At 40.1% G+C, this 26,004-nt stretch overlaps 1 protein-coding gene across 1 annotated transcript in view; it reads right to left on the reverse strand.

The window, feature by feature from the left end:
* LOC127414380 (gamma-aminobutyric acid receptor subunit pi-like) overlaps nt 1–25,476 on the reverse strand; it is an 81,241-nt gene extending 55,765 nt beyond the window's left edge. The window contains exons 1-2 of the mRNA XM_051652379.1: nt 25,384–25,476; nt 9,871–9,951 (exon numbers count right to left, since the gene is read on the reverse strand). Of these exons, the coding sequence (XP_051508339.1) occupies nt 9,871–9,914 (44 nt within the window). The 5' untranslated portion in view covers nt 9,915–9,951; nt 25,384–25,476. The remainder of the gene's footprint in view (nt 1–9,870; nt 9,952–25,383) is intronic.
* Nucleotides 25,477–26,004: the final 528 nt, after the last annotated feature.

Below are 26,004 nucleotides of genomic sequence, written 5' to 3' on the forward strand. Positions count from 1 at the left end.
ACTGGCCTAAACAGAGCCCTGACCTCAATCCTATCGAACACCTTTGGGATGAACTAGAACGGAGATTGCGAGCCAGGCCCTTTCGTCCAACATCAGTGTCTGACCTCACAAATGCTCTTCTGGAAGAATGGGCAAAAATTCAAACAGACACACTCCAAAATCTCGTAGAAAGCCTTCCCAGAAGAGTGGAAGCTGTTATAGCTGCAAAGGGGGGACCGACTCAATATTAATGCCTATGGATTTAGAATGGGATGTCATAAAAGCTCCTGTAGGTGTAATGTGTGGGTGTCCAAATACTTTTGTCCATATAGTGTATGTTAAATGTACAAAAAGTTACAAACTATGTTAACTAACTGAGTTACATAAAACGTTCTTCTGTGTGGGAAATATAAGTCTCATGTATGTTGTGTTGCAGGCTGGTTCTTTGTGGCTGTCTCAGTCTGGCCGTTGTGAAAGCCTTTTAAACAAGTCTGTATCATGTGAAGAGAGCCAAGCTGTGCGGCTCTGTTTCTACTTTTTACTCTTGGATCTTCTCAGGCTTTGTTCCCTCTCAGCAATTGGAAAATGCAAGATGAAAAAGAGATGGATGGAGAGATTGAGACAGGAGTGTGACTCAAGGACACCCCTTCTATAACTTCACCCTCTCGCACATATACATACAGCAGGCTTTCTTCTCAAACCACCCATGGGATGGGGCTTAACTAGTGTTGCAGAAGTCTTAAACACAAGAGAACTGAATATTGAGTGAGTTCTGAACGACAATACTTTCAGATCAAAGAGGTAAAAGATATCTTAGAATACAAAATAGGTAAGGTAAGGGACCATCTGAAAAGTCCACAAATGCTGCAACAACTGTAGCACCTTTTTCTATATAAATGTTCTATAAGATCAAACAATGTGTGAATGCGATCACTGAGTCATAAAGACAAGTACAGGTGAAGGAAAAAAATTAACAAATAAAATAAAATAAATACAAATTATAAAAAATACATATAAACCAACCAATATGTATACATAAATAAGATAAAGACGACAAATAATCAGAAAAATAAAATATTTTTAACATATAAAAGATGTATTTTGGTTTATGTACCATTATATAAATAAATACAAATTAGAGATCGACCAATATAGGGGAGAAAAAGATTTGATTCATAATGCGAAAATTTTAACTTTAAAGGCTGAAATACACTGGGGACTCTTATTTTGAAATGCTTGCGCTTCACTGATTCCAGCTGCTCATTCAAACAGATAAGGGAAATAAAATGTGCACTTCTACAATAATCTACAACGTATATAAACAATTAAAAGTAAACATTGTCATATTTCATCGACACTATATCATCATCATCAACAGTCGATCATTAGTGATCACTTGTTATAAATTTCGGATATGGCTTAAGGATTATGAACTGAAAACACTCACAAGCCCCTGCGTGCTTGAAGAAAATACAGTGCTGTGTTTTCACTCTGAAGGATGCACTGCATGCATTTATTTAATTAAATTGTATTCTTTTGAAGTTTGATAATCACATTAGGTCATACCACGAATCCTGTCTTTCCGCCCCCAAATTTAAGACCTCTTTAAATAAAAATTAAGACTTTTGTTGTATTATTTAAGCAGGAGCGGACTGGGAAGAGAACCCGTGTCTCTGTCCTTTTCTGCATATCACGGCGCCGTTTTGCGGCCCTCTTCAGCCAGTCGTGGCACGTTCGGCATAATGCGGCAGCCCGTTTCAGCTTATCGCCGCCCATCGGCCCCGTTTTGCGGCTGGCCCACCGGGAAAAGTCCCGGTTCTCCCTATGGCCAGTCCGCCCCTGCATTTAAGATATTTAAGAGTTTTTATGACCTTACATTTTGGAAAACTGAATTTAAGACATTAAGACTTTTTAAGGATCAGCGGGAACCCTGCATACAGCACCATGATAAAGGAAATTATATTTCAGTGGAGTTTGTGATCTTGCAGTCTGAAGTGAATGTACTGAAATTGACCCTTCGCTAAGCCCCGCCTTAAAAGCGCATCTGACCAATCCTGTCTTAGACACGCATTTGCTATTTTCCAATGACAGCCTATGGAAGTAATGTGTGTTTGAGTAATTTTAAGTGGGATTTTATCAAAATAATCCAACGTTGTTGCCGGGTCATTTGTAATTGTGACATGAGTTTTTAAATCATCTTTGAATAAATCTGGAGAAGAACGTGTTATGGATTAATCTGTGTCAGCCCACATTCCACACCTACATTCCACACCTACATTTACTCCAAGATAAATTAAAGCTAATAACTGAACGTTAATTCATGTATGTATTGACGATTCAAGTCATAGTAAAAGCGATAGTAAATAAACCATTCACAGCATCAAAATGAGACGTTATAAACAGCTCTGTTCACTTACACTAATGTTATGAGGATTGTAATCGCTATTAAATGAAGTTTTTCTCTTTTCAAGTGACTAATAATCGTTTGCCTTGATTCTGATTCACAGTCTCCACAGACTTTAATCAAAATACTGTGTAATTGAACTATTTATTTTACAAAATACGTCAGATAATTATGCATTACAATGTCACCCTTCATACCAGCCCACGTAAAAATTCCATTCCGTTTATGAGAATATTTAGCCAAAAAAATGCATCATTCACGGCAATCTCCCATTCATTTCTATGTGGGGTTCTGCAGAGCTCGTCAGAGCGAGCGACTGTAATCAAGGGGGGTGGAGCTTAGCGAAGGGTCAATTGGGTATTGAGAAATAATAGAAAGATGATAAATACACATCTTTTTTACTGCGGTGTCCTCGTTGGTTGCACGCTAGATCAAAAATACTGTAAGGACGCCCAAATGAATGAGCCTTAACTGGTTCTCATTAATAAATCATTCAAAAAGATTCACAAATCAGCCTTGAAATCATGAGTTCTTGTTTGAATTGGTCTAACAAGTCAGTCACTCACACACTGACTGTCTAAGACATTTTAAGACATTGGTAGTTTGATGTCCTGAAGAGTGTGATTGTGGCGCTTTTAAAAACACTGCTCTGTTTGTTTGAGCGGTCCAACTACTGTAATTACTTACTGAGCGTTCATATGACAACATATGATAAATAAAAATAAGCTATGATAATTTAAAGGGTTTTGTTGTGATAAATCATATAGACCGATTGCTCGCTCATCTCCATTCTTCAGACAAGGGGCTAGAGGTCCAATCAGGAACTTTGAGGCATCAGCAGAGACTGTGAAGTTCAGGGAATGACAGGCGTATATGAGCCATGAAAGTGTTTGATTCAAAGCACTGCCGGAACTACACAAGCGTCAGAATGTATAAATCGCTTGGTTGCTGTATCGCACTCAAAGACGTTCCTAGGCTGAGAAGATTACATGAGCCTGCGATTGGTTGGGGGTTACATGCATGTACTATATACAGGTGCATCTCAATAAATTAGAATGTCATGGAAAAGTTCATTTATTTCAGTAATTCAACTCAGATTGTGAAACTCGTGTATTAAATAAATTCAGTGCACACAGACTGAAGTAGTTTAAGTCTTTGGTTCTTTTAATTGTGATGATTTTGGCTCACATTTAACAAAAACCCACCAATTCACTATCTCAAAAAATTAGAATATGGTGACATGCCAATCAGCTAATCAACTCAAAACACCTGCAAAGGTTTCCTGAGCCTTCAAAATGGTCTTTCAGTTTGGTTCACTAGGCTACACAATCATGGGGAAGACTGCTGATCTGACAGTTGTCCAGAAGACAATCATTGACACCCTTCACAAGGAGGGTAAGCCACAAACATTCATTGCCAAAGAAGCTGGCTGTTCACAGAGTGCTGTATCCAAGCATGTTAACAGAAAGTTGAGTGGAAGGAAAAAGTGTGGAAGAAAAAGATGCACAACCAACCGAGAGAACCGCAGCCTTATGAGGATTGTCAAGCAAAATCGATTCAAGAATTTGGGAGAACTTCACAAGGAATGGACTGAGGCTGGGGTCAAGGCATCAAGAGCCACCACACACAGACATGTCAAGGAATTTGACTACAGTTGTCGTATTCCTCTTGTTAAGCCACTCCTGAACCACAGACAACGTCAGAGGCGTCTTACCTGGGCTAAGGAGAAGAAGAACTGGACTGTTGCCCAGTGGTCCAAAGTCCTCTTTTCAGATGAGAGCAAGTTTTGTATTTCATTTGGAAACCAAGGTCCTAGAGTCTGGAGGAAGGGTGGAGAAGCTCATAGCCCAAGTTGCTTGAAGTCCAGTGTTAAGTTTCCACAGTCTGTGATGATTTGGGGTGCAATGTCATCTGCTGGTGTTGGTCCATTGTGTTTTTTGAAAACCAAAGTCACTGCACCCGTTTACCAAGAAATTTTGGAGCACTTCATGCTTCCTTCTGCTGACCAGCTTTTTAAAGATGCTGATTTCATTTTCCAGCAGGATTTGGCACCTGCCCACACTGCCAAAAGCACCAAAAGTTGGTTAAATGACCATGGTGTTGGTGTGCTTGACTGGCCAGCAAACTCACCAGACCTGAACTCCATAGAGAATCTATGGGGTATTGTCAAGAGGAAAATGAGAAACAAGAGACCAAAAAATGCAGTTGAGCTGAAGGCCACTTTCAAAGAAACCTGGGCTTCCATACCACCTCAGCAGTGCCACAAACTGATCACCTCCATGCCACGCCAAATTGAGGCAGTAATTAAAGCAATAGGAGCCCCTACCAAGTATTGAGTACATATACAGTAAATGAACATACTTTCCAGAAGGCCAACAATTCACTAAAAATGTTTTTTTTATTGGTCTTATGATGTATTCTAATTTTTTGAGATAGTGAATTGGTGGGTTTTTGTTAAATGTGAGCCAAAATCATCACAATTAAAAGAACCAAAGACTTAAACTACTTCAGTCTGTGCGCACTGAATTTATTTAATACACGAGTTTCACAATTTGAGTTGAATTACTGAAATAAATGAACTTTTCCACGACATTCTAATTTATTGAGATGCACCTGTATACTGTATGTGTGTTTACTTGTGTAAACAGTTTTCAGGGAATCAGACTGTGAAAAGGCTGGGAACATATCCCATCATTCTCTCTGCATGGCTTCTCCAAGAAACCGGGGCTGTGATTGGCTGTCTGCCTCAGTTCATGTTGTGATGGGGATTGCCCTGTTTGCCAGCACAGTTTGCCTTCAGTGGAGTCAATGACAATTTTCATGCCCTCGCAAGAGGGAAAAAACACACCTCTAGAGTTCACCGACATCTCATATTGATCTATGAATAGAGTCTTTCTCCTAACAGCAATGCACACCTATTTGACATTCGTATTTTTATCAGTTTAAATGACTGAATAGGGTAATTCTGTGTCAGCTCAACCAGAGGTCCCCAGCTCAAAATATTTAAATATTTTGTACTGATGAAAGATAAACATAAATGATGATGAAAGCCTAAATGTGAAATGCCATGGATCAATATTTACTGTGTCATCGATTGTTTTGTTGAGGGAGGTCAAAGTGAACATTTCAGCCTATGATTTTGGAGCAAAACTACAGTAAAAAATGGCAGCGTCATTATTTTATTCTTGCACAGTGATAGGTAGGTCTATTACTAAAATCAGGTGACTTCAGCACCCCTTGTTGCATTACATACCAATAAGTTGAGTCCAAAAAAAATATCTTTTTTTCCCATAGTTGGAGTGCCTATAACTTCAGAAGTATTAAAGATATCTTAATATCCTTTTAGATTTTGGTTCAGAACAAAATTTCCTTTTTGTATCTTAATTTTTAAGGCCCTACTATATGGTTCAGTCCCAGTGATATGGGGCTCTCAATGTGGCTCCATGTGTTCAATGGTCAAAAACCAAATGTCGGTCACATGGTATGAAGCTAGTTTGTCTTGTCCAACAAAACAAAGTTCTGAAGTACAAATAATGTCGACACTAGAAATGTACCTTTATTTATTCACATAAAAGCAATAATGTTTTTTGAGAGTACAAAAACACACTATTAATGAGAATAAGTTACACACGTGGCTCTTCTAGTTTTTGGATTTTGGAAGTTTACATCTGTGAAGCTCTGGAACGCATCATTAGGGGTCCAAACACCAAAAAGCTAGACCTACCAATCCCTGCGTAAAAATAAAATGACGGAACTGGCAACTTTATAAGGTTATTTTATTGCATACAATAGTTATTTCCGGTCCCCGAATCTGACTGGATGAGATGTCTCAGAACATCAGCACGCAGACGCTTCACTGTTCGCTTGTGTTCGTGCCGTTCTAAACTAAAGTATAAGAGCAGTGCAGATGTGAAAAGAGCTAGATGTGTCTCTTTACATTTATTTTTGTGACATCGCCGATTTTAGCCAGCAGGTGGCAGCAAAAGACCATTTTTGTGTGTAAATGAGTCAGCTGAGGTGACGTGCTTCACCAGGCACTCCGTGATTTCTCAGATTACTATTACACAACTAACAGCATCAGAATTAAAGCCCATCACAGCTGAGAGACACAACAGATTGATTGATTACACAAATTCAAGGCACTTACCTCTTACCGGAGTTTCCACATTGGAGTGTAAATACTGTTCAAAATGCCAGAGGACATTGCGGTTTCTAAAGTGAATGACCCTTGCGCACCAGCTACCGCGAAATAGGGAAGAACAGCTATTTTTCCACAGAGAAAATAGGATGCATTTGACAAAAATGACATTATCTTCAGAAAGCTGACTAACACACTACAGCATCTCTGCTATCGAGCCGCAACACACTCAGGTAATCACACACGCTCCATATCTCTCTCTCTCTCTCTCTCTCTTTCTCACACACACACACACACATCCATCCATCCATCCTTGCTTCTCCAATAACTTGTTAGAAACAGCCCAAGCCATGATACTAGTTCTAAAGTGATGTTTTTGAGAGGCTTGGATGCATCGTTTGGTTTGAACCAACAATGGCATATTCTGATCCGTTGTGTAAGAAAGTAGTTCCATGCACAAATGTGTTTTCTGTGACCGTACTCAGTTTTTCCTCATCTTTTTTTATATTAACTTGTTCATTTAACTGTTGTACAGTATATAAGTAATATCACACTCGCAATCGTGCTAAATGGCCCTAAAACAGCACTGCTGGGATTCGGCCGTAGGTAATCACAGCAGTGCTGATTTAGGGCCATTTAGCGCGATAGTTTTGCTCCAAAATTGTAAGTGTAAATTGTCATTTTGACCCCTCTACAAAATGGATTACACTGTAAATATTGATCCATGCAATGATCGTCATTTTTCATCATCATTCACAGTATGTTTATCTTTCCTCAGAAAAGCATTAACAAAATAAAAAAGGGAGTTTCTGAAATTTGGTTGATTTGACACAGAATAACCCAATATCAAAACACAGGTGAAGTGTTTAATTTCTGTGCCACTAGCATCACCAAATGGAATTGCAAAAATATTGTTTCCAAACAGGTTTCCATTTGCCACTGGCCAGACAAACAGGCAGTCCCACCCCAAAACGCAATTGGTTGAGCCAGAAGTTGACCCAAGGGGCCGCTCAAACAAACAGAGCAAAGTTGAACTGGGACTAGAAAGTATTTTAACTCCCAAAAATGAATGTGCTTCCTAAAGAAATCTTTGTCCAAGCTAGGGATGTGCAAAATGACTATTTCAAAATCGATTAGTTGGTGGGTTATGTCGACAGTTAGTCAACTAGTCGGTCAATAAAGGCTGGAGTCATTTCCACAAGACCCCAATCAGATGCGTTTCTTAATAATATTCTGTGGATACTAAGCACACCGCCTCAAACAGATAGGCTATTAAAAAAATAAATAAGCTTAATAACTATAACCATTGTGTGCACAAAACTGTCAAAGTCATTAAAAAAAGAGACTTACGGATTTAGTTTGAAACAGCGGGAACATTGCTCCAAACCAAAAGGTCAGATAGTAAAATATTGTTGTGGTGTTTTTCACTCTTAAATGCATGTTTTGCCAACACCTTTTGTTGTTTGTGTCTTCATTACATAACAAGTAAAATTAATAAATGTGAATACAAATTAAGTAAAATCAATAATAATACACAGAATCCTCAAAATGGCATGTGGGTAACATTATGCATCATTACTCATAAAAACAACATAATAGCGTTCATATAGTACATGAATATCTGTGATAGCGTTCGGAGTATACTCTGAATAAAAAACAAGAAAAGAAAGCACTAATAATAACAGGTATGGAATAGTAAACTTACATAGGCATCAAATAATGTAATTTAATGAGCCGCAAATTTAGCCTACCTCCCTATTTCATAAATGAATTCCAATGGCTAAAGTTTTGTTTTTAAATAATAAAAAAACTACACTGTTTTTAAAGTACACTTAAAAAAGTCTAAATATAGAAATAAAAATGACACATCAAATATATCAAATATCAACGTCATTAGATCAAAAATGCAATTAAAAAAGGTGTCCTATCTTACTCTTGTATGATAGGCTGAACGTCAGTGTTTCAAAATACCACAATAGTAAATTAATAGACCAAAAAATAAATAAATAAATCTGTCGATGCATTGAAAATAAATACAGACCTGAACAAGGCATCGAATTTTAAACACAGGCCTCACCGGGGGCCTGGGTAGCTCAGTGGTAAAGACGCTGGCTACCACCCCTGGAGTTCGCTAGTTCAAATCCCAGGGCGTGCTGAGTGATTCCATCCAGGTCTCCTAAGCAACCAAATTGGCCTGGTTGCTAGGGAGCGTAGAGTCACATGGGGTAACCTCCTCATGGTCGCTATAATGTGGTTCGTTCTCAGTGGGGCGCATGGTGAGTTGAGCTTGGTTGCCGTGGTGGATGGTGTGAAGCCTCCACACGCACTATGTCTCCGTGGCAACACGCTCAACAAGCCATGTGATAAGATGCACGGGTTGACAGTCTTAGACGCAGAGGCAACTGGGATTCGTCCTCCGCCACCCGGACTGAAGCGAATCACTACACGACCACAAGGACTTAGAGCGCATTGGGAATTGGGCATTCCAAATTGAGGAAAAAAACAAAAACACCACATTTAAATGAAATCTGTTTCAAATGCCAGCTTGTAATCCGCTGAGAGATGATATTTTTTTATTCACGAGAGAATAAAGAAAAAAGTTCGGCCCAAAAAATAAATAAATTAATGCAAACAGTAAATATTCTAGATATTTCACAGACAAAAACGGTGTAATCATTAATGCACCAACAAGCTACATGTTCAGGAAGGAGACGTGAGCGAAGCCGCAGAAAACAATCTCTCGGCCGGGACAGACTAGGAAGGAACAGCGTCAGAGACTCATTCATGCACCACTGGAGAGGGTTCCAGTCGGGGTCCATGCAGTGATCTTTGTCATATATCTCCAGCTCTGTAGGTCGGCTAAGCTAACCGTGTTGGAGTAGTATTCCTCACCAAAAAAACAAAACAAAAATGCAATTGAAGGCCGTTATCGTTTTCCGTTTTCGCTTCTTCAGCACCAAATGAAGATTCTACCCCTGACTCTGAGCTCACATCCTTGACATTCTGAGCATTACTGACATTATCTTGACATTATTTTGCAAATATTGCATTGTACTACATCAGTTCTCACTTTTGTGAAACTTGTCCAGGCAGCGCTTGTTTTACACAGTTTAGCTGATTTTTAATTATTTTAAACTCTTACACAATTATTACAACTCTTGCACATCCCTAGTCCCAAGCACTTCATTTCCAAGCAATTCAAGTGGGCTAAATGATCACATAATATTTCAGCTATACAGTACATTAATTCACCTTGATATTATGCATTGTGTAATTAAGCCTCAATCAGAAGGTCAACGTCACAAACATCAAAAACGATCCAGTGACTTTGATGACAGAGTCCTCTTACCTGCTGATGAAGATGAGGGCAAATAAAGAGTTTAAGCGAGTCATGGTGAGAGGGTGAGAGCCGCAGTCCACTGTAGTCTATCTGAAAAAAAGAGAAAAATGGCATTAAAATGCTCGCCTCACACTCATTCTACACAGGGTAGAGACACCGTTTGAGATGCTCAGCTGAATGACTTTGAGTCTTCAAAGCATTAAAGTTTTGGTTCTTGAACTTTAAGTCAGTGTACTGAGCTGCTGCGTCGATTTTAAAGGGGTCATATCATACATAAGATTTGAGATCCACTTATAAAGTTAGTCAATTGTTTTTATGTGCAAAGAAAGTCATGACTATTTTCCACCCTCTCTCTGGCCCTTAGAAATAAACAGTCCATTTTTTTAGCTGCTGGGCATTTAAGATATCTTTGTTAACGGCCTCTTTGCATGCAAAATGGGTAACGGCATATTGCTGCACCACCCACACACCAGCTGTGGGTTTGCAATGGTTTTGCATATAGTTTTTAACTGCCCTGGCCTTCAACAACAACCAAAATTGTCAAATCCCTTATGATTCTTATCCCTACATATAACAGAATTGATTCTGCATTTAGCTTAGTATCACTGAACAGCTGGCAGATAATCACATTGCCAATAAATTCTATTTGAGTTTAGATGCACTACTGCACTGCGTTACGCTACACGGCAAAATTATTGCAAAAAGATGAAACTTCTCATGTACATTTTCCAAACTTCCTCTCCACATTCAGCAACATAGATGGCATGAGCCATCTGAGCCCCATATTCTTCAGGCCGATACAATTCGTTAAAGGTACCTACTTGCTCTTCAGAGAAGACAGCCGTGTTTTTACGTTTTTATGCAGTAAAATCAGTTCTCATAATGTACTGCGGAGCACAGCACACCTCCTAAACACAAGACTAACAATCCAGCAGCTATTATGACCGGAAGGTATTTTCTACCCCAGTAGAAATCATTCCACCATAATGACTTTCCAGAAATACAGCTCCCCCACTAATCTTCAGATTAAAGTAAAGGTAATAAAAGAACTCATATTTCCAGCTTTGCACAACTGTCATCTCACATTGGAGTTTCTTTCTCATTTCACATCCCTCACCTAGGAGGATCAAAGCAATCAGAACATCTATTGAAATATCATACTTCCAGATGGTTTATCTAGAAGGGTCTGATGCCATTAGTACACACGCAAGATGCATGCTTAAAACACATTGAGTGCACGTGCAAAGGACACCATGTATGGAGTCTAAAAGCTGAAGCTGGTTGACATTTTTGGAATCTTGGAATTGTTCATTGGGTTTAGAACAATACATAAGGAATATCTGACTTTAGACCATTGAATTATTGAAATCTGATTTCGATTAATCAATTAATTTTCAATAATTCTACAGTCCAGACTCAGTTAATCTGCTTTCACCACAGTTAACATATGTGGCCTACATTTGGTTATCTCAAGACATTTTCAATCTCTAAAACATCTTTTTTTTGTTTTTTGTTGAAAGCATATATTTTTTTATAGTCAGTTGCAGTGTTCTTGACCAATGAATCAATGTTATAAACCTCATAAATATGCAAATAAGTATATTAACCCAAAGTTTACAAATGTACGGGTGAGAAATCTGAACATCGGACTACTCTGGATTAATTAAAGTATGAACAGAGTGAAACAAGATAAATTTACTTTAACGCAGGGTTCAGAATCACACTGACTTAATTTCTAAAAAGAAGTTGGAAGTAATTCAAGCCCGTATCTCCTCTCCATATTATATTTATTGTACTGTGGTTGTCAATAAACACAAAATGGATAATAACCCATAGATACAAAGGGTTGTAATCAAGACCAACAAACCTACAAAATCTCATATCAATATGATTGTTCCAGACCACATCAAGAATCAAGAATCAACCATCACTGCAGCTTGACCTTCATTTTTAAGCCCATTTCCTCCAGTAGACCTTATTCATGCTAGCGCCATCTTTGATTTTTAATGGGAACAGCAATGAGGCTGTGAGGGATAGATTTACCATCTCTTCAATGGCATGAATGGTATAAAGCTGTATAAAGCTCCTAGATCACATCTGATTTTCTAAAGCTCATGTTGTCTGGAGTTCTGTGTATACTGAATGTTCTCGGACAGATATTTTATCAGTGCTTTGTCTGCGGAGCGACCCAAAAGCACTTTAAACTGCAATACAGCCCATTGAGGAGACTGCAAGTCTATCCCGCACAGCCTCATTATCATTCCCATTTAAAATCAAAGATGGCGCTATTAGGTCTGATATAGTGTATAAAGTCATGAATAAGGTCTGTTGCTTTATAAACCGCCCCAGTGCATCAACACAGAAGGTGAAAATTACAAATTACAAATGAAGCTGAAAAAAAGTCTCACACGAGAACACATGATTTGGCATATTTTGAATATCATATATTCTATTTTAAGAATGGGGAATTTAGGGGGCCTGGGTATCTCAGCGAGTAAAGATGTTGACTACCACACCTGGAGTCGTGAGTTCGAATCCAGGGTGTGCTGAGTGACTCCAGCCAGGTCTCCTAAGCAACCAAATTGGCCTGGTTGCTAGGTAGGGTACAGTCATATGGAGTAACCTCCTTGTGGTCGCTATAATGTGGTTCTCGCCAGGGTTGGATTGGTAATCTGGCATACCGGGTATTTTCCGTGGTGGGCCAACACACTTTGGGGCCGATCATGGGCGGACTGGCCATCGGGAGAACTGGGCGGGCCAGCCACAAAACGGGCCAAGTGGGCCGCGATAAGATGAAATAAGCTGAATATATTTCATTTACTCACCCTCAGTTACTCTTCCAAACCCTTATGACTTTCTTTGTCAAAGAGATTTTGCGGTTGCTCTTTTTAATATCTATTCAAGAATAAAGGGATATTTTATTCTTAAAACAACTCCAGATGGAACGTTCAACAAAAGTAAAGTCCTTTGCCATTTTTATGGAGTAATTTAAGTATAACTAAATCTGAACAAGTGAAACACATCGTCATTGGTGCAAATGTTAATTAGTGGGGGAAAAAAGTGTAGGAAAATTATATATACTGCATATGTTTTGAAATAGTTTTATAAAAATAAAAAAAGGAATAAAGGAATAGTTCACCCAAAAATAATAATTCTCCTTTCATTTATGCTGTCTCAAGCTCATATTACTTTCATATATATATATATATATGCAAATATGATGTAATTATATACATACAATGCAAGTCCATGGGGTCCAAAATTTTCAAGCTCCAAAAAGAACATAAAAGTAGCATAACGGTAGTCCATATGACTTCAGTGGTTTATTCCATGTCTTCTGAAGCAATACAATCACTTCTGTTTTAGGTGAAAAACAGACCAAAATATCAGTCCTTTTTTTTATCAGTCTCCTTGGCGCAATCCTGATTTAAAGCTCGATTACACTTCTTCGCGTTTGACGCATGTGCAGAGCGCTGTAGACACTTTGGAAGGCATGGATTAAACCACTTATGGATTACATTTATGCTGCCTTTATGTCCTTTTTGGAGCTTGGAAGTTTTGGACCCCATTGACTTGCATTGTATGAATATAAACACATTACACATCTGTGAAAATTTGTGTTCTGCAAAAGAAAGAAAATCAAATTACAGACTGTGGGAGTAAATGATGATAGAATTATTCCTTTAAGTACCCCCAGGACGGCCTTTCCCTGGTAGGGAATCATTGCATTTTATTGGAACACTATATCACACTGGCAGAGGACATCTGTGTTCATCTAGCCAAAAGCTCAAAGATAGCACAGGAAATCCTGCCATATTGGCATCCTTGGTATCAGTCACACTGCCGTGAGGTTACACAGTAATCGTATCTGGGCTAATGTGTGGCTTTCCCATGGATTCTCTGTCTGAACAGGAGCTTGCAGCAGATTGTGGCCGCTGCCTTTAGGAAATTGGACTGTGTGAGCATGACTTTTGCGTTTAAGTCAAAATGACAAGGGCGAAAGTAAGAAAAATAAATGTGTGAGAGTCATGTGACAATGCATGATCTAATATCCTGTCTTTTTCTTTACATCACCCTCTTGCTTTTTCTTCTTTTTCTCCCACTGTCCTGCCTTAAGAAGTATCTGTGAAAATGACTCACACCATTATATGCCTATACCTAAATTAACGAGAACAACACCCTAAAGCAAATCTCCATGACCTTTGCCCCCATCTGGATAGCAAACTACATTTGACATTTTCTGAAGAAAACAGGAGTAGTGTTTGATCATGCAAAATGTTGTCTCAATGATGCCAGGCTCTTGTTATACAAAAGCTAATGTATTGTGAGTGGTTTTAGCACATTGCTGTGCAGTTACTAATGTTTTCTGAGTGGTTGCTAGGGCATTGCTAGGTGGTTGCTAACTGGCCCAGGTCAAAAGACTCCAACCCCAAGTCTCTATCATGTTCTGCAGTGGCAGCTCAGCGGTTAAGGCTCTGGGTTACTGATCAAAAGGTTGGGGGTTCAAGGACACCTGTGTGTACTTGAGGGGAACTGACATCATACATCCATTCAAAATCATTATGACACCTTTAATTTATAATTTTCATAATTTTCTTTATCACACATTATACATTTTGCACATATACAGTGAAATTCTTCTTTTCACATATCCCAGCTAGGCTGGGGTCAGAGTGCAGGGTCAGCCATGATACAGCGCCCCTGGAACAGATAGGGTCAAGGGCCTTGCTCAAGGGCCCAACAGTGGCATCTTGGCGGTGCTGGGGCTTGAACCCCCGACCTTCTGATCAGTAACCCAGAGCCTTCCCAGAACCTGTTGATTTGAAGTCTTTGTGCAACAATAACTCAGAATAGTTCTAAAAGTTCTAAAAGTTGTTCTAAAAAAAAAAAGCTCCAGGAGCATTTGAGCACACATGACGATTTCATATTTTGCATTTACATGTACACATTTGGCAGAAACTTTTATAAAGAAAGAATTCCAGTGCATTTGATCATACAGCAAAACATTTTCAATATGTGTGATCCCATGGAATCGAACACATAACTTTGTTAGTGCCATGCTCTATCAGTTGAGCACGTCCAGTCGGGTATTTTGCCAACTTCAAATCTCATGATGCACCTGTGCCAGGCAGCGCATTGGTTTAAATCAGTCACCGTGAATGTGCCACCTGCTGCTCTGTGGCACTGGCATGTTGCTCCATTTTTAATGTCTGCCCATCTGTTTGCATCTGGTTGCAGCAGCAGCAGTGATCAGAGACTGCACGATTACGGCTACCGAGACAGGTAATTAGTAGAGCAGACTAACAGAATACAAATCACACTGACTAATAAGGGCGCCGAGTAAATGACCAAGCATACAATAAATTACAGAGATCCCAAAGAGGAAATGAGATGCCATTTCTGCATTAAAGACCATTCCCCTAGGAAAGAAAAATCACAAATCTGATCACTTTAATATCTAAACTTTTTAGACAGTAATGAGATTAAATGGAGATCAATCCCACACTTCTCCGAGTTTTCTCCTAATATAAAGATCCCAGTAATCTCACGCGCCTCCTCTAGAGTTTCTATCAGTGGTCATGCTTCACGTGAAACTGAAACCAGGCCTGAGTGGGGAATGAGTTGTGGCCGAAATGTGAGCATGCTGGTTTAGTGCCAGATTCAGATCAGGCAACGGCGCAAACGCGCCCAAAACTCATTGCTGATTCTTTGCAATTCTGATTTTGCAGGCTGATTATGAGCGCTCTATTGCAGAGCATGCAGCAGTCCACCATGACCTCTCTACTGGGACAGCGTCACTGTAATCCAGACACCTAATTCAACTCTTTAACATGTTGAGGTTTACTTGACTACACCACACATCTGTACTTCTCCATCCATTTATTGCTGATATGATCAATAGAAAAGTCAAGAAAATGAAGGGGAGCTTGTTGTTTATAATAGGTGTGACATCTGTGGTGTAGGTTCACAAAAGCCGACACAGATTATACAAATTTATTCTGCAAACTGTCACACAATGATAATAATTGTGGTAATCTGCTTTACCTCCTCAAAACGAAGCACACTAAAGAATATTATTAAAACCAAAAGATGCGCTTCGCATTGATTCAGTCTTGCAAGAAGTGTTTAGAAAAATTTTTGAAATGTATTTTCTGCAAGATGTGTTATTTTCAAAATAATGTCATATTTTCTTTGTTACTTTACTTTGAAAAGATTGTGAGTTTCTTGAGGAAAGTTTATAATAATATTAGTCATCACTATATCAGACCGAAATTGAGTATCATGTTAAGGTTGATTTAAAACCAAGTGTTTATATGATTTTTAACATTGACTAAATAAGGAGAAAATTATATAAGAGAAATTCGTTTTAAAAAGTATTTATTTCACTGACTGAATTTTCCCCAAAAAATAGGCATTACAATTAGTGATATGGGTTTTTTTAATGGCCGATGCCGATATCCAGAGAGCAGGGTGGCTGATAGGCCGATACAGTGCCGATATCACACAATTTAATATAGTAAATAACTGTAGAGCCGAGGAGGGCGGGGCCGGGCTGGAATGACGCACGCCCTGTCCCCAATCAGCCTGATGGGGCGTGCGAGGGATAAAGGCGGCCGGGGACGACAGTTCGAGAGAGAGAGAATTACAGGTGGCTGTACTGTGTGTGTGTTTATGGTTGTGTGTTTTTGTTTAAGTTGTTCATTAAATTATTATTTAAGTTCTCAAGCCGGTTCTCACCTCCTCCTTTCCCTCGAACCCCCCTTACACTGGTGCCGAAACCCGGGAAGGAGGAGGGATTCCCGTCGCAGAGTCCTCGACACTGCCGTCCACCCAGGGGAGCACCGCTGCCATCCGACGGGGGACGGAGTAGCCCGACCACCCAGATGCGGGGAACGGCCGCCTTCCACCAGGCAAGTGGGGACTGGACTCCCCGACTTCCTGGAGCGAGGGAGCCGCTGCTGGGGGCAGAGGACTGCAGATGTGGCCAGGGCAATAAATTGCAATATCCGTACTGTGAGACACCTAAGACAGCACTACAGGGAGACAGGAAGGACAGCTGATCATCCTCGCAGTGGTAGACCACGTGTAACAACACCTGCACAGGATCGGTACATCCGAATATCACACCTGTGGGACAGGTACAGAATGGCAACAACAACTGCCCAAGTTACACCAGGAACGCACAATCCCTCCATCAGTGCTCAGACTGTCCACAAGGCAGGTCCTTTCCAGACATCACCGGCAACAACGTTGCCTATGGGCACAAACCCACCTTCGGGGGACCAGACAGCACTGGCAAAAAGTGCTCATCACTGACGAGTCACGGTTTTGTCTCACCAGGGGTGATGGTCGGACTCGCGTTTATCGTCGAAGGAATGAGCGTTACACCGAGGCCTGTACTCTGGAGCGGGATCTATTTGGAGGTGGAGGGTCCGTCATGGTCTGGGGCGGTGTGTCACAGCATCATCGGACTGAGCTTGTTGTCATTGCAGACAGTCTCAGTGCTGTGGGTTACAGGGAAGACATCCTCCTCCATCATGTGGTACCCTTCCTGCAGGCTCATCCTGACATGACCCTCCAGCATGACAATGCCACCAGCCATACTGCTCTTTCTGTGCGTGATTTCCTTCAAGAGAGTAATGTCAGTGTTCTGCCATGGCCAGCGAAGAGCCCGGATCTCAATCCCATTGAGCACGTCTGGGACCTGTTGGATCGGAGGGTGAGGGCTAGGGCCATTCCCCCCAGAAATGTCCGGGAACTTGCAAGTGCCTTGGTGGAAGAGTGGGGTAACATCTCACAGGAAGAACTGGCAAATCTGGTGCAGTCCATGAGGAGGAGATGCACTGCATTTGCCTTTTATCATTAGAAAAGTTACAGGAACTGTTGAGGAGAGACTGTTAGAATAAGTGCTTCAGAGGAAGAGAATTAATGCAGCTGGTGGCCACACCAGATACTGACTGTTAGTTTTGATTCTGACTGTTGGAATACACGCTTCAGAGGAAGATTTAAAATGAGCACTCAACGGGAAGAAAAAAATGGATTTTCGTGAATTGCATCTTTTTAAACGAGATATCTGCATATTTGCAAACGGTATATAAAAGACGTTTTATTGAAATGAGTGCTCCACAGGATGCTTAAGTTGTGTGAGGTTGGTTTATTAAATCTGTTTAAATGAGAAATGTGCATATTTGCAGATGGTTTATGATATTAGTTTTACTGATATTTGCCAAATTTATCAGTAGACAAGACAGTTAAAAGTTACATGGAACTGTTGAGGAGAGAGAGTGTGAATGAAACAGGCGAACACTTTTACATTATGAGCTCAAACACGTCTGCCACGGCTCTGATATGCGGACCGTTTAAATGATACTGTGTTGCACACTGGTCTATTATTGTAGTAACATAATGGCACGCAACAAAACGAACTGTGACTGTTTGTTTACATGTCTCAGTCGCTTCATATGCAAGCAGCCGATTCTCGACGCCCTCAAGAAACAAATCGGCCAAACGGGAAAATTTATCAGCCGATGCGATTATTAAAAAATTCAGAATATCGGCCGATTTATCGACCTCTACAATATATAAGTCGACCACTAATTACAATATGGTTATTTATCATGTTAACCGATTTTGATTGGTTTTCCAGAAGAAAGTACTATATTGCGATATATATCGTTATTGTGATATAAAATTACTCATATTTTTATACGATTTTGGTCATATCGCCTACCCCTAGATCTAAATATGAACGCAAATCTTTCTCATCAAATTAGTCCATGAGCTATGCTGTCCACATACATTATATATAGCTGTGCTATACTTTTGCTTTATGCCCACAGTTATCTTATTTGTAACCATTTTTTTTTTCCTCGAAGGATTTTTTCAAACAAACATCTGAGAAAAAGTTGAAGTTTAAAGGAATATTCCTGGTTCAATACAAAAGCTCAATTAACAGCATTTGTTGCATAATGTTGATTTAGACAAAAATGGATTTAGACTCATCCCTCCTTTTCTTTAAAAAAAGAACAAATCTGGTTTACAGTGAGGCGATAATAATTGTAACTCAAACGTCGTTTATCCGAATAGGGCTTATGTGAATTTGGACTAGTGTTTATGGACTGACCCCATTTTGTTCCATTGTAAGTGCCATTACTGTACCACAATTTCTGCTTTTTTTTAAATTAAAGGAAGGACGAGATTAACTTATTTTTAGTGGTAATCAACATTATGCCACATATGCTCATAATTGAGCATCACTTGACCTGAATCCGGAATGTTTCTTTAATTAAAACGTATCTGAGAAATCCATTAGGTCTCATGAGCTACAAAAGAGCAAATTTTGAGCAATTTTTTCTTTGGATTGCCAAGTCATTTTTATTTGTATAGCGCTTTTCACAACATACATCATTTCAAATCAGGTTTAGAAGAAATTATGCTATAACAGTAAAAAAAAGTCATAATTGTGTGGTTTGATAAAGTGATTGTGGATTGTGCCTAAATAAGTAAACAATATTTGTATTTTGGCCCCCAGTGAGCAAGCCAAAGACGATTTTGACAAGGAATAAAAACTCCTTGGGAAAATAACCTTGGGAAAAACAAGGCAATGTTTTAAGTGTAACATTAATGAGTAAAAGTTGTTCATCTTGAATTACCGCAAGTCCATCTTGAATTACCGCAGAAGTGCAGATGGATGCAGTGTCCATTGTCTTCTGGCTGATGAAGGCTTTAACTGGCAATTAATTAGTTGTCTATTTAGTCCATTTTAAGAGTGTGCAATTGGGACAATCTATTGGTAACACAAATGTTTACATTTGAAACTATCCACTCCCCACTGGATCACAACATTCAGATATTTTCATAGTCGATCGTCACGGAAAGTAACGATCAATTAATCGTTAACGTTAATATCTTAAGACATCTACCATCTTAAGATATGAATTAATCAGCGACAATCGTTCTTGCATTGTGATCCATTTACAGCCTAAGACCAGAAGTTTAGCCAAAACTATCTTCATTTAGGTCAGGGCTTGTTTCCAGGCCAGGACGTACAGTATGAGAAGCAATTATGGATGAGCTGTCACATACCCTTCTCAGGTCATACGTGAGGAGATGTGTCAGGGTCACACGTTCAAGATGTCACTCAAGCTTGTAAAAAACGCAAAGGTCAAGGAAGAGGAGGCAAGAAAACAAGTGCCAAACAACGGCTGATAAAGTTGAATTATCCAGGTAACGTCATCCCCTACAAGGTGAGCTGTGAAGAAACAATCACATAGCACAACATGTCAAGCCTGTGGACTGATTGAGTTACTGCTTTAGAAAGGCCATCATTGATAGCCTCTGGCACCACTGCAATCTTATTTTTGACCTTCAGTAGGACAGAATAATGCTTTCAATCATTGTAAAAGCAGAATGAGGCCCAACCTCTAAACCTAGCAGTTACCCATTCTGACTGACGTTATCGCCTAAATAGATTGTTGCAACTCATTCGTCACTGGTCTGCCCTGTAAGCACTTCTAAAATGCTGAACCCAGACTTTGTTGGTGGTGTTTGGCAAGTATCACTACTAGTATTGCTCAGGGTTAGCAACTTGAACAAACCCTTCAAGCACTGCGCTGCTTTTGAATCTCCAGTGCCACGGCAAAAGAATGATATCCAAGTTGAGAGCTTGCAGTCTGAATTTAATGTGATGAGATAAAAAAAAAAAAAAAAAGAGTGTGTGCTGCAAAATAAAGCAAACACATTGTGTGAGGGTTGCGATTTAATTAAACTGTCAGCACGCGCTGCTTGTGCAGAGCTCTACCGGAGTACACATGGCATGTCAATACTCACTCCACAGATTTCATCTCGTGCTTACAGAAACAGATGTGCTGCGTTCAGTTTGTAACGTGTGCTGAGCATGCTGTTTACAACGCTCAAAATTCACTTTATTTGTCCGCTACAAGTTACACAAAACTAAAATAACCCTATGACACCAGGTTCTTGTGGACAGAAGCGGAGATGATAGAATAATACTATGTTTGGAATAAGGCGCTCACTCAAAGGCTGTTGCGTTGTAAAAGATCGCCTCTGCTGCTCTTGTATTTTCATTCAGGGCTGTACAGTGCAACACTTTTGCTCGCATTTGTGATTAAAAATTATAACGTGTGAATAGAACTTTCCCAAGCCATTCTCACATGTGCATTATGTTTAGTTCCAAGCACTTAGATAATCCACAAATAACACCTTTTAGCAGCGTTGCAAAAAAGAACAAGTAAAATGAGTCTGATGCCTACTTTGCTATCGCAAAATCTCAAGTGCTTAAACTTTAGCGCATGGCCACGGGAATGTTTTCAGTGAAAATTATAGCCCACTTGCATCAGTGAAATCTCCCAAAAAAGGTAAGTATACAGCCCTGATCCCACAGTATCAAATAGGGGTGTAATGATCCATTGATCTGGATCAGTGCATCAATCAAATCACCAAAAATGCGATGTCATCGATTCAACACGTAAACATCGATGTGTATTTTTCTAAGATGCACCTTTATTTTGAAATTCTCATGCCAGCCATGTCCGTATGCATTTCCGTCAGGCGATGCAGCAGCCTTATGATATTACTCTTGCTTTAAGTGCTAAATATTCTTCTCATGTGGCCACACAGATGTGCGCGGAGTGATTGAAGCCTGAAGTTGCGCTCTGTTTTATCCATGCTCGTCCGCCAACAGGGCTGCGAGCTCCGGTGACAAATGGTGCAGAGCGGCTCACATGCGTGATTAAACCAGGCGTCCCACGATATATTGGTGCATGCAACACGTTTGAATTCTACATGAGAATTTTCTATTTTAAAGCACTATGGAGCAAATCAACCAAATTATACAGCTAAACAGCCACCATATTCTGAACAGATCTGACGAGGGAAAGAGAAAACACCTGCCCTGCACCAGCATCATTACAAGACTTTTCACATTTAAACATCAACACCCTTACTAATATTTATCACAGTAAACTGTAACAGAATTTTTCAATATTTTTCGATGCATGCAACAGGCGACAAAACGAGACAGGACACCTGTGCGAGAGTTCGGCCACACACAAACCCGACACTTCAGACCGAAGTGACCGAACCTCAGCACAACGTGAAGACAGCTCATGACCCGCAACACGAGGCGCACCAGTGTTCGCGAGAAACAGACATAAACTTTTGACGCGAGTGCATGCCACGTCAATAACAGACAGAACACTGAGCATGAGTGTCTGGATTCCGACACAGACCGAAACCAAACCAGACAGGGAAGTCAGGATCCAGACACCAGGGAAGGGCTCAAGGGGTAGAGCAGAGGAAGGCTCAGGCGGCAGAGCCGTGGAAGGCCCAAGCAGTGGAGCTGTGGAAGGCTCAGGGTGTGGAGCCATGGAAGGGTCAGCGGGCGGAGCCGTGGAAGGCTCGATGGGTTCAGGGGTCAAGATGGCCTGGAACTCAGGCGCTGGCTCTGAGACGGCAGAGGCTTCAGGGACTGACTCCTTGACCTTGGCAGGTGTGGGCGCTGGCTCATTGACCATGGCAGGCATGGGTGCTGGCAGCAGCAGGGGAATGGCCTCCGTGGTCGTGGATGCTGGCTGTGACAGGGGAACAGCCTCCGTGGCAGTGAGCACAGACAGTGACAGGGGAACGACCTCTGTTGTCGTGGGCACTGGCAGTGACAGGGGAATGACCTCCGTGGTCATGGGCACAGGCAGTGACAGGGGAACAGCCTCTGTGGCCGTGAGTGCTGGCAGGGACTGGGGAATGGCCTCCAAGGCTGTGAACACTGGCAGCTGCAACTGGGGAATGGCCTACGGAGCCGTGGACGCTGGCAACGGCAGGGGAATGGCCTCCGTGGCTGTGGATGATGGTAGCGGCAGGGGAACGGCCTTCGTGGCTGTGGACGCTGGCAGCGGCTGAGAAGTGGGTGCCCTTCTCCTCCTCTTCCGGGTGGTGAGAGACACTCATGCTGTAATGGCCACCGCCTCCTGGCAGACAGCTGCGAGCTCCTCCGCATCCTGAGGAGCTGGCAAGGGCTGGGTGGTGGGAGAGTCGAAGTTGGGTTCCCACAGCCCGATTAGGAACCTTTCCTTCATGATGTCAATGATGCAATCTACCACCTCCCAGAAGGACCAAGCCTGCGGGCCCCACTATAACCCAAGCCCTGAGGAGCGCCTCAGTATAAATACCAAAAGGGCAGTTGCCCTGATGCCAACTCCTTGGATTGCAGCCCAAGGCCGAGTCATGAAAAATCTGATTACTAGGGGTGGGTAAAAATATATTTTTTCTGATTTATCACGATACAGTAAGTATGAATATTTAATTTTTCTATACAATACTACTAAAGCCTAAAACTAGTCTACCTTTCTCTGTGAAGCTTTGGCTCAAATCTCCACAATGAGCTTTAAGACACTGGTGTTTCTAGATTTCCTGACTCTGTACCAGTACCTGCAACGATCAAACAATACACCACAACCTGAGCACCAGTGATCTGCATGGTCTAGTTGTCTAGCTTCAGGACAGATGCTTATGCAGGCAGGCTTACAATCTTTTCAGTCCTTCCAAATTACCTTGTCTTGGTATATGTATGCATCCTGTGATAAATAACGAAATGTCATCACACCACTATAAAGTTATATTTTATTTTTTATAAATGTAAATAAACTAGAACATCATGTCTTGCACAATTGGTGCTAGTTATGTGCCAAAGTATCCCTGCCAGTAACATATACTAATACAAACCATGTGATTTGCTAAAATATGAGCTGATTTGTATTTTTATGTTCCAACTTAATTGCATGTGAAATAAAAAGAAAAAAGAAAAAGAAAAGAGAAATATATTAGTTTCTCAATCACTTTGGCTCATTTTTTGAAACATAACATTCTCTAAACTGTAAGTGCAATTGTCACAACTGTTTTATGGGACATCACAACTCTAATGCATGTCTGCAAAATGTAGTAACTCACACAACTTTTATTCATGCTTCAAAACCTAGTTATTGTGCCAGTAAATTGGCCAATGCCACCATAATGAAGTGTTTTTTGTCATCATGTGAATCAAAATACTGGTCAAAATGTTTAGGTGTTTTTTCACCATGGCAGTCAACCCTGGAAATGTTTGTTATATACAAATTTCATTTTTGTTCCACTTTGTTGACACTGACTGCTTACTGTACTATACAAGAATGTCAGTTTTGTCTAGCTGATATTGTGTATCACACTGAGCTTTTTAGATACCAATTTCAACAGTAGATAAGAGTTTACTGGGGAAAGTCAATACTGTACAATACTGTAGTACACAGAAAAAGGATATGCACATTTGTATGTATACAGTACATTTATTTTTGTAGCAATGTGTTACATGTAAACCGAAAATTTACATTTGCATGTCCATTTTTAATCATTTCTTACATGTTAAGTCATATATATTTTCATGAACAGAAAATTGCCACAAAATGACATTCATGCAAAAAAAAAAAAAAAAGGAAAAAAAAAAAAAAAAAAGCAACAATTGTACCTCCTCACAGTACGTAACACTACAAGTTCCCGTCTTCTTGGTGGACATCCTGTTGCTCTAGTTGGTCTGGCCAGAGATTTAGCAGACATCACAATCATTCCATGTTATAGATATTTATGGAATTTACATGCATGTCTGACAGATTTTGATAACTGAATGGATTATTTTGAATGTGATGGCTCAAACGATGAAAGAATGTTTAGAAGTTGTGAAGAGTATGACAATTTCACTGAGAATCAACTCATCAGTTTTGATCTGCAAGCCACTTAGTTACTGTGCAAATTGTAGACAATTATACATACTCTTTTGCACACATGTGCCAAAACCCGTGCTTAAATGAATAAGAAATTCAAATATGGTGTGAACAAGAAACTAATTGTTCAGAGATTTAAACTTATTGTTTTAGAAAAAAATAAAAATGAAAAATTCTCATTCGAAAATTGAGCCAAACCTTTTGACAAAAACTGTAATACATGCCATGTGCCAAAATATAAAGTATTTCAACATGCAATAATATAAAGCACGATTCTGTTTATAATTGCACATTGTATACAGTGGTGTCCAAATACTGTTTCAAATGCACCATAAGCTCCACAGAAATGCAAATAACTCTGGTCATAAATGCCAGTCAGTTATCCTGCTGAAATTAAATATTCAAATACATAATGTGCTAATAAAATGGACTTGCCCTCGAATAGGATAATTCACGATTTGCATTCAGTAATTTTTTTATTTTTCTCCATATTTTAAGTCACGTCATTCTCTCTTACACAATACACACATAAACCTGACATTTGTTGCTTTAAATAATAATAATAATTTCTGCTTCTTAACGGGATATTAAAACACGAGACATGCGTGTTTGTTATAAATATAAATCTGCTTTAAGTGCTTAACTCTCTGCAAACTACTCTTAGGCTTTTTATTGTTAGATGTATGTAAACTGTTTTCACCTTTCAAATGTGTATTAATCACGGTAACCATTTCCAGTCAGATAAATCTCTTACCTGTGGCGTCGTGCGCATAAGTGCATTTCTCAGAAATATCAGGATTTACAAACAAGACGGGTCCAGAGAGACATTGAGCTTCCCTTAACATCCAAATAAAAGTAGTTATAACCCGCACTTTCCTCCGACTTACAGACACTTGTGACTGCGCGTGAAGCTGCACCCGCTCTGAGCAGATGACAGAGATTATTTTACGCACCAATCGCGCGCCTCCCCTTTTAGTCTCTAGTCTACACTCCGTTCAGCTACACGGTCGTATTTTCTATGAGGTTTGACTCTCTGTTTGCCCTGAGTATTCTACAGTGCATCATCAGCAAACTGAATGGCAATCCCCATCTCAAACTGGCGAGGTGTCGTCCTGTAACTGGAAACCAAAAGTGCGCTTTCGCCCCACCTGCCAAAGACATCCGAAAAACATATGAATCTAAATCTGTCTTAATATTTAAATATATTAATACAATGATTTGTTATTTTTGTTCCTCATGTTTTCATTTAGACTGGACACATAAAGCTCTGGAGGTAGGAAAGTAAAAAAATAAATAACCCCTTAAATTGGTTTGTGCCCAACTGGCCAGTAATTGCATTTCATGTAGCCTACTAGCCAAAGCCAATTTTATCTTG

Source organism: Myxocyprinus asiaticus, chromosome 23 (assembly GCF_019703515.2).
Source record: "Myxocyprinus asiaticus isolate MX2 ecotype Aquarium Trade chromosome 23, UBuf_Myxa_2, whole genome shotgun sequence".
Taxonomy (NCBI): Eukaryota; Metazoa; Chordata; class Actinopteri; order Cypriniformes; family Catostomidae; genus Myxocyprinus; species Myxocyprinus asiaticus.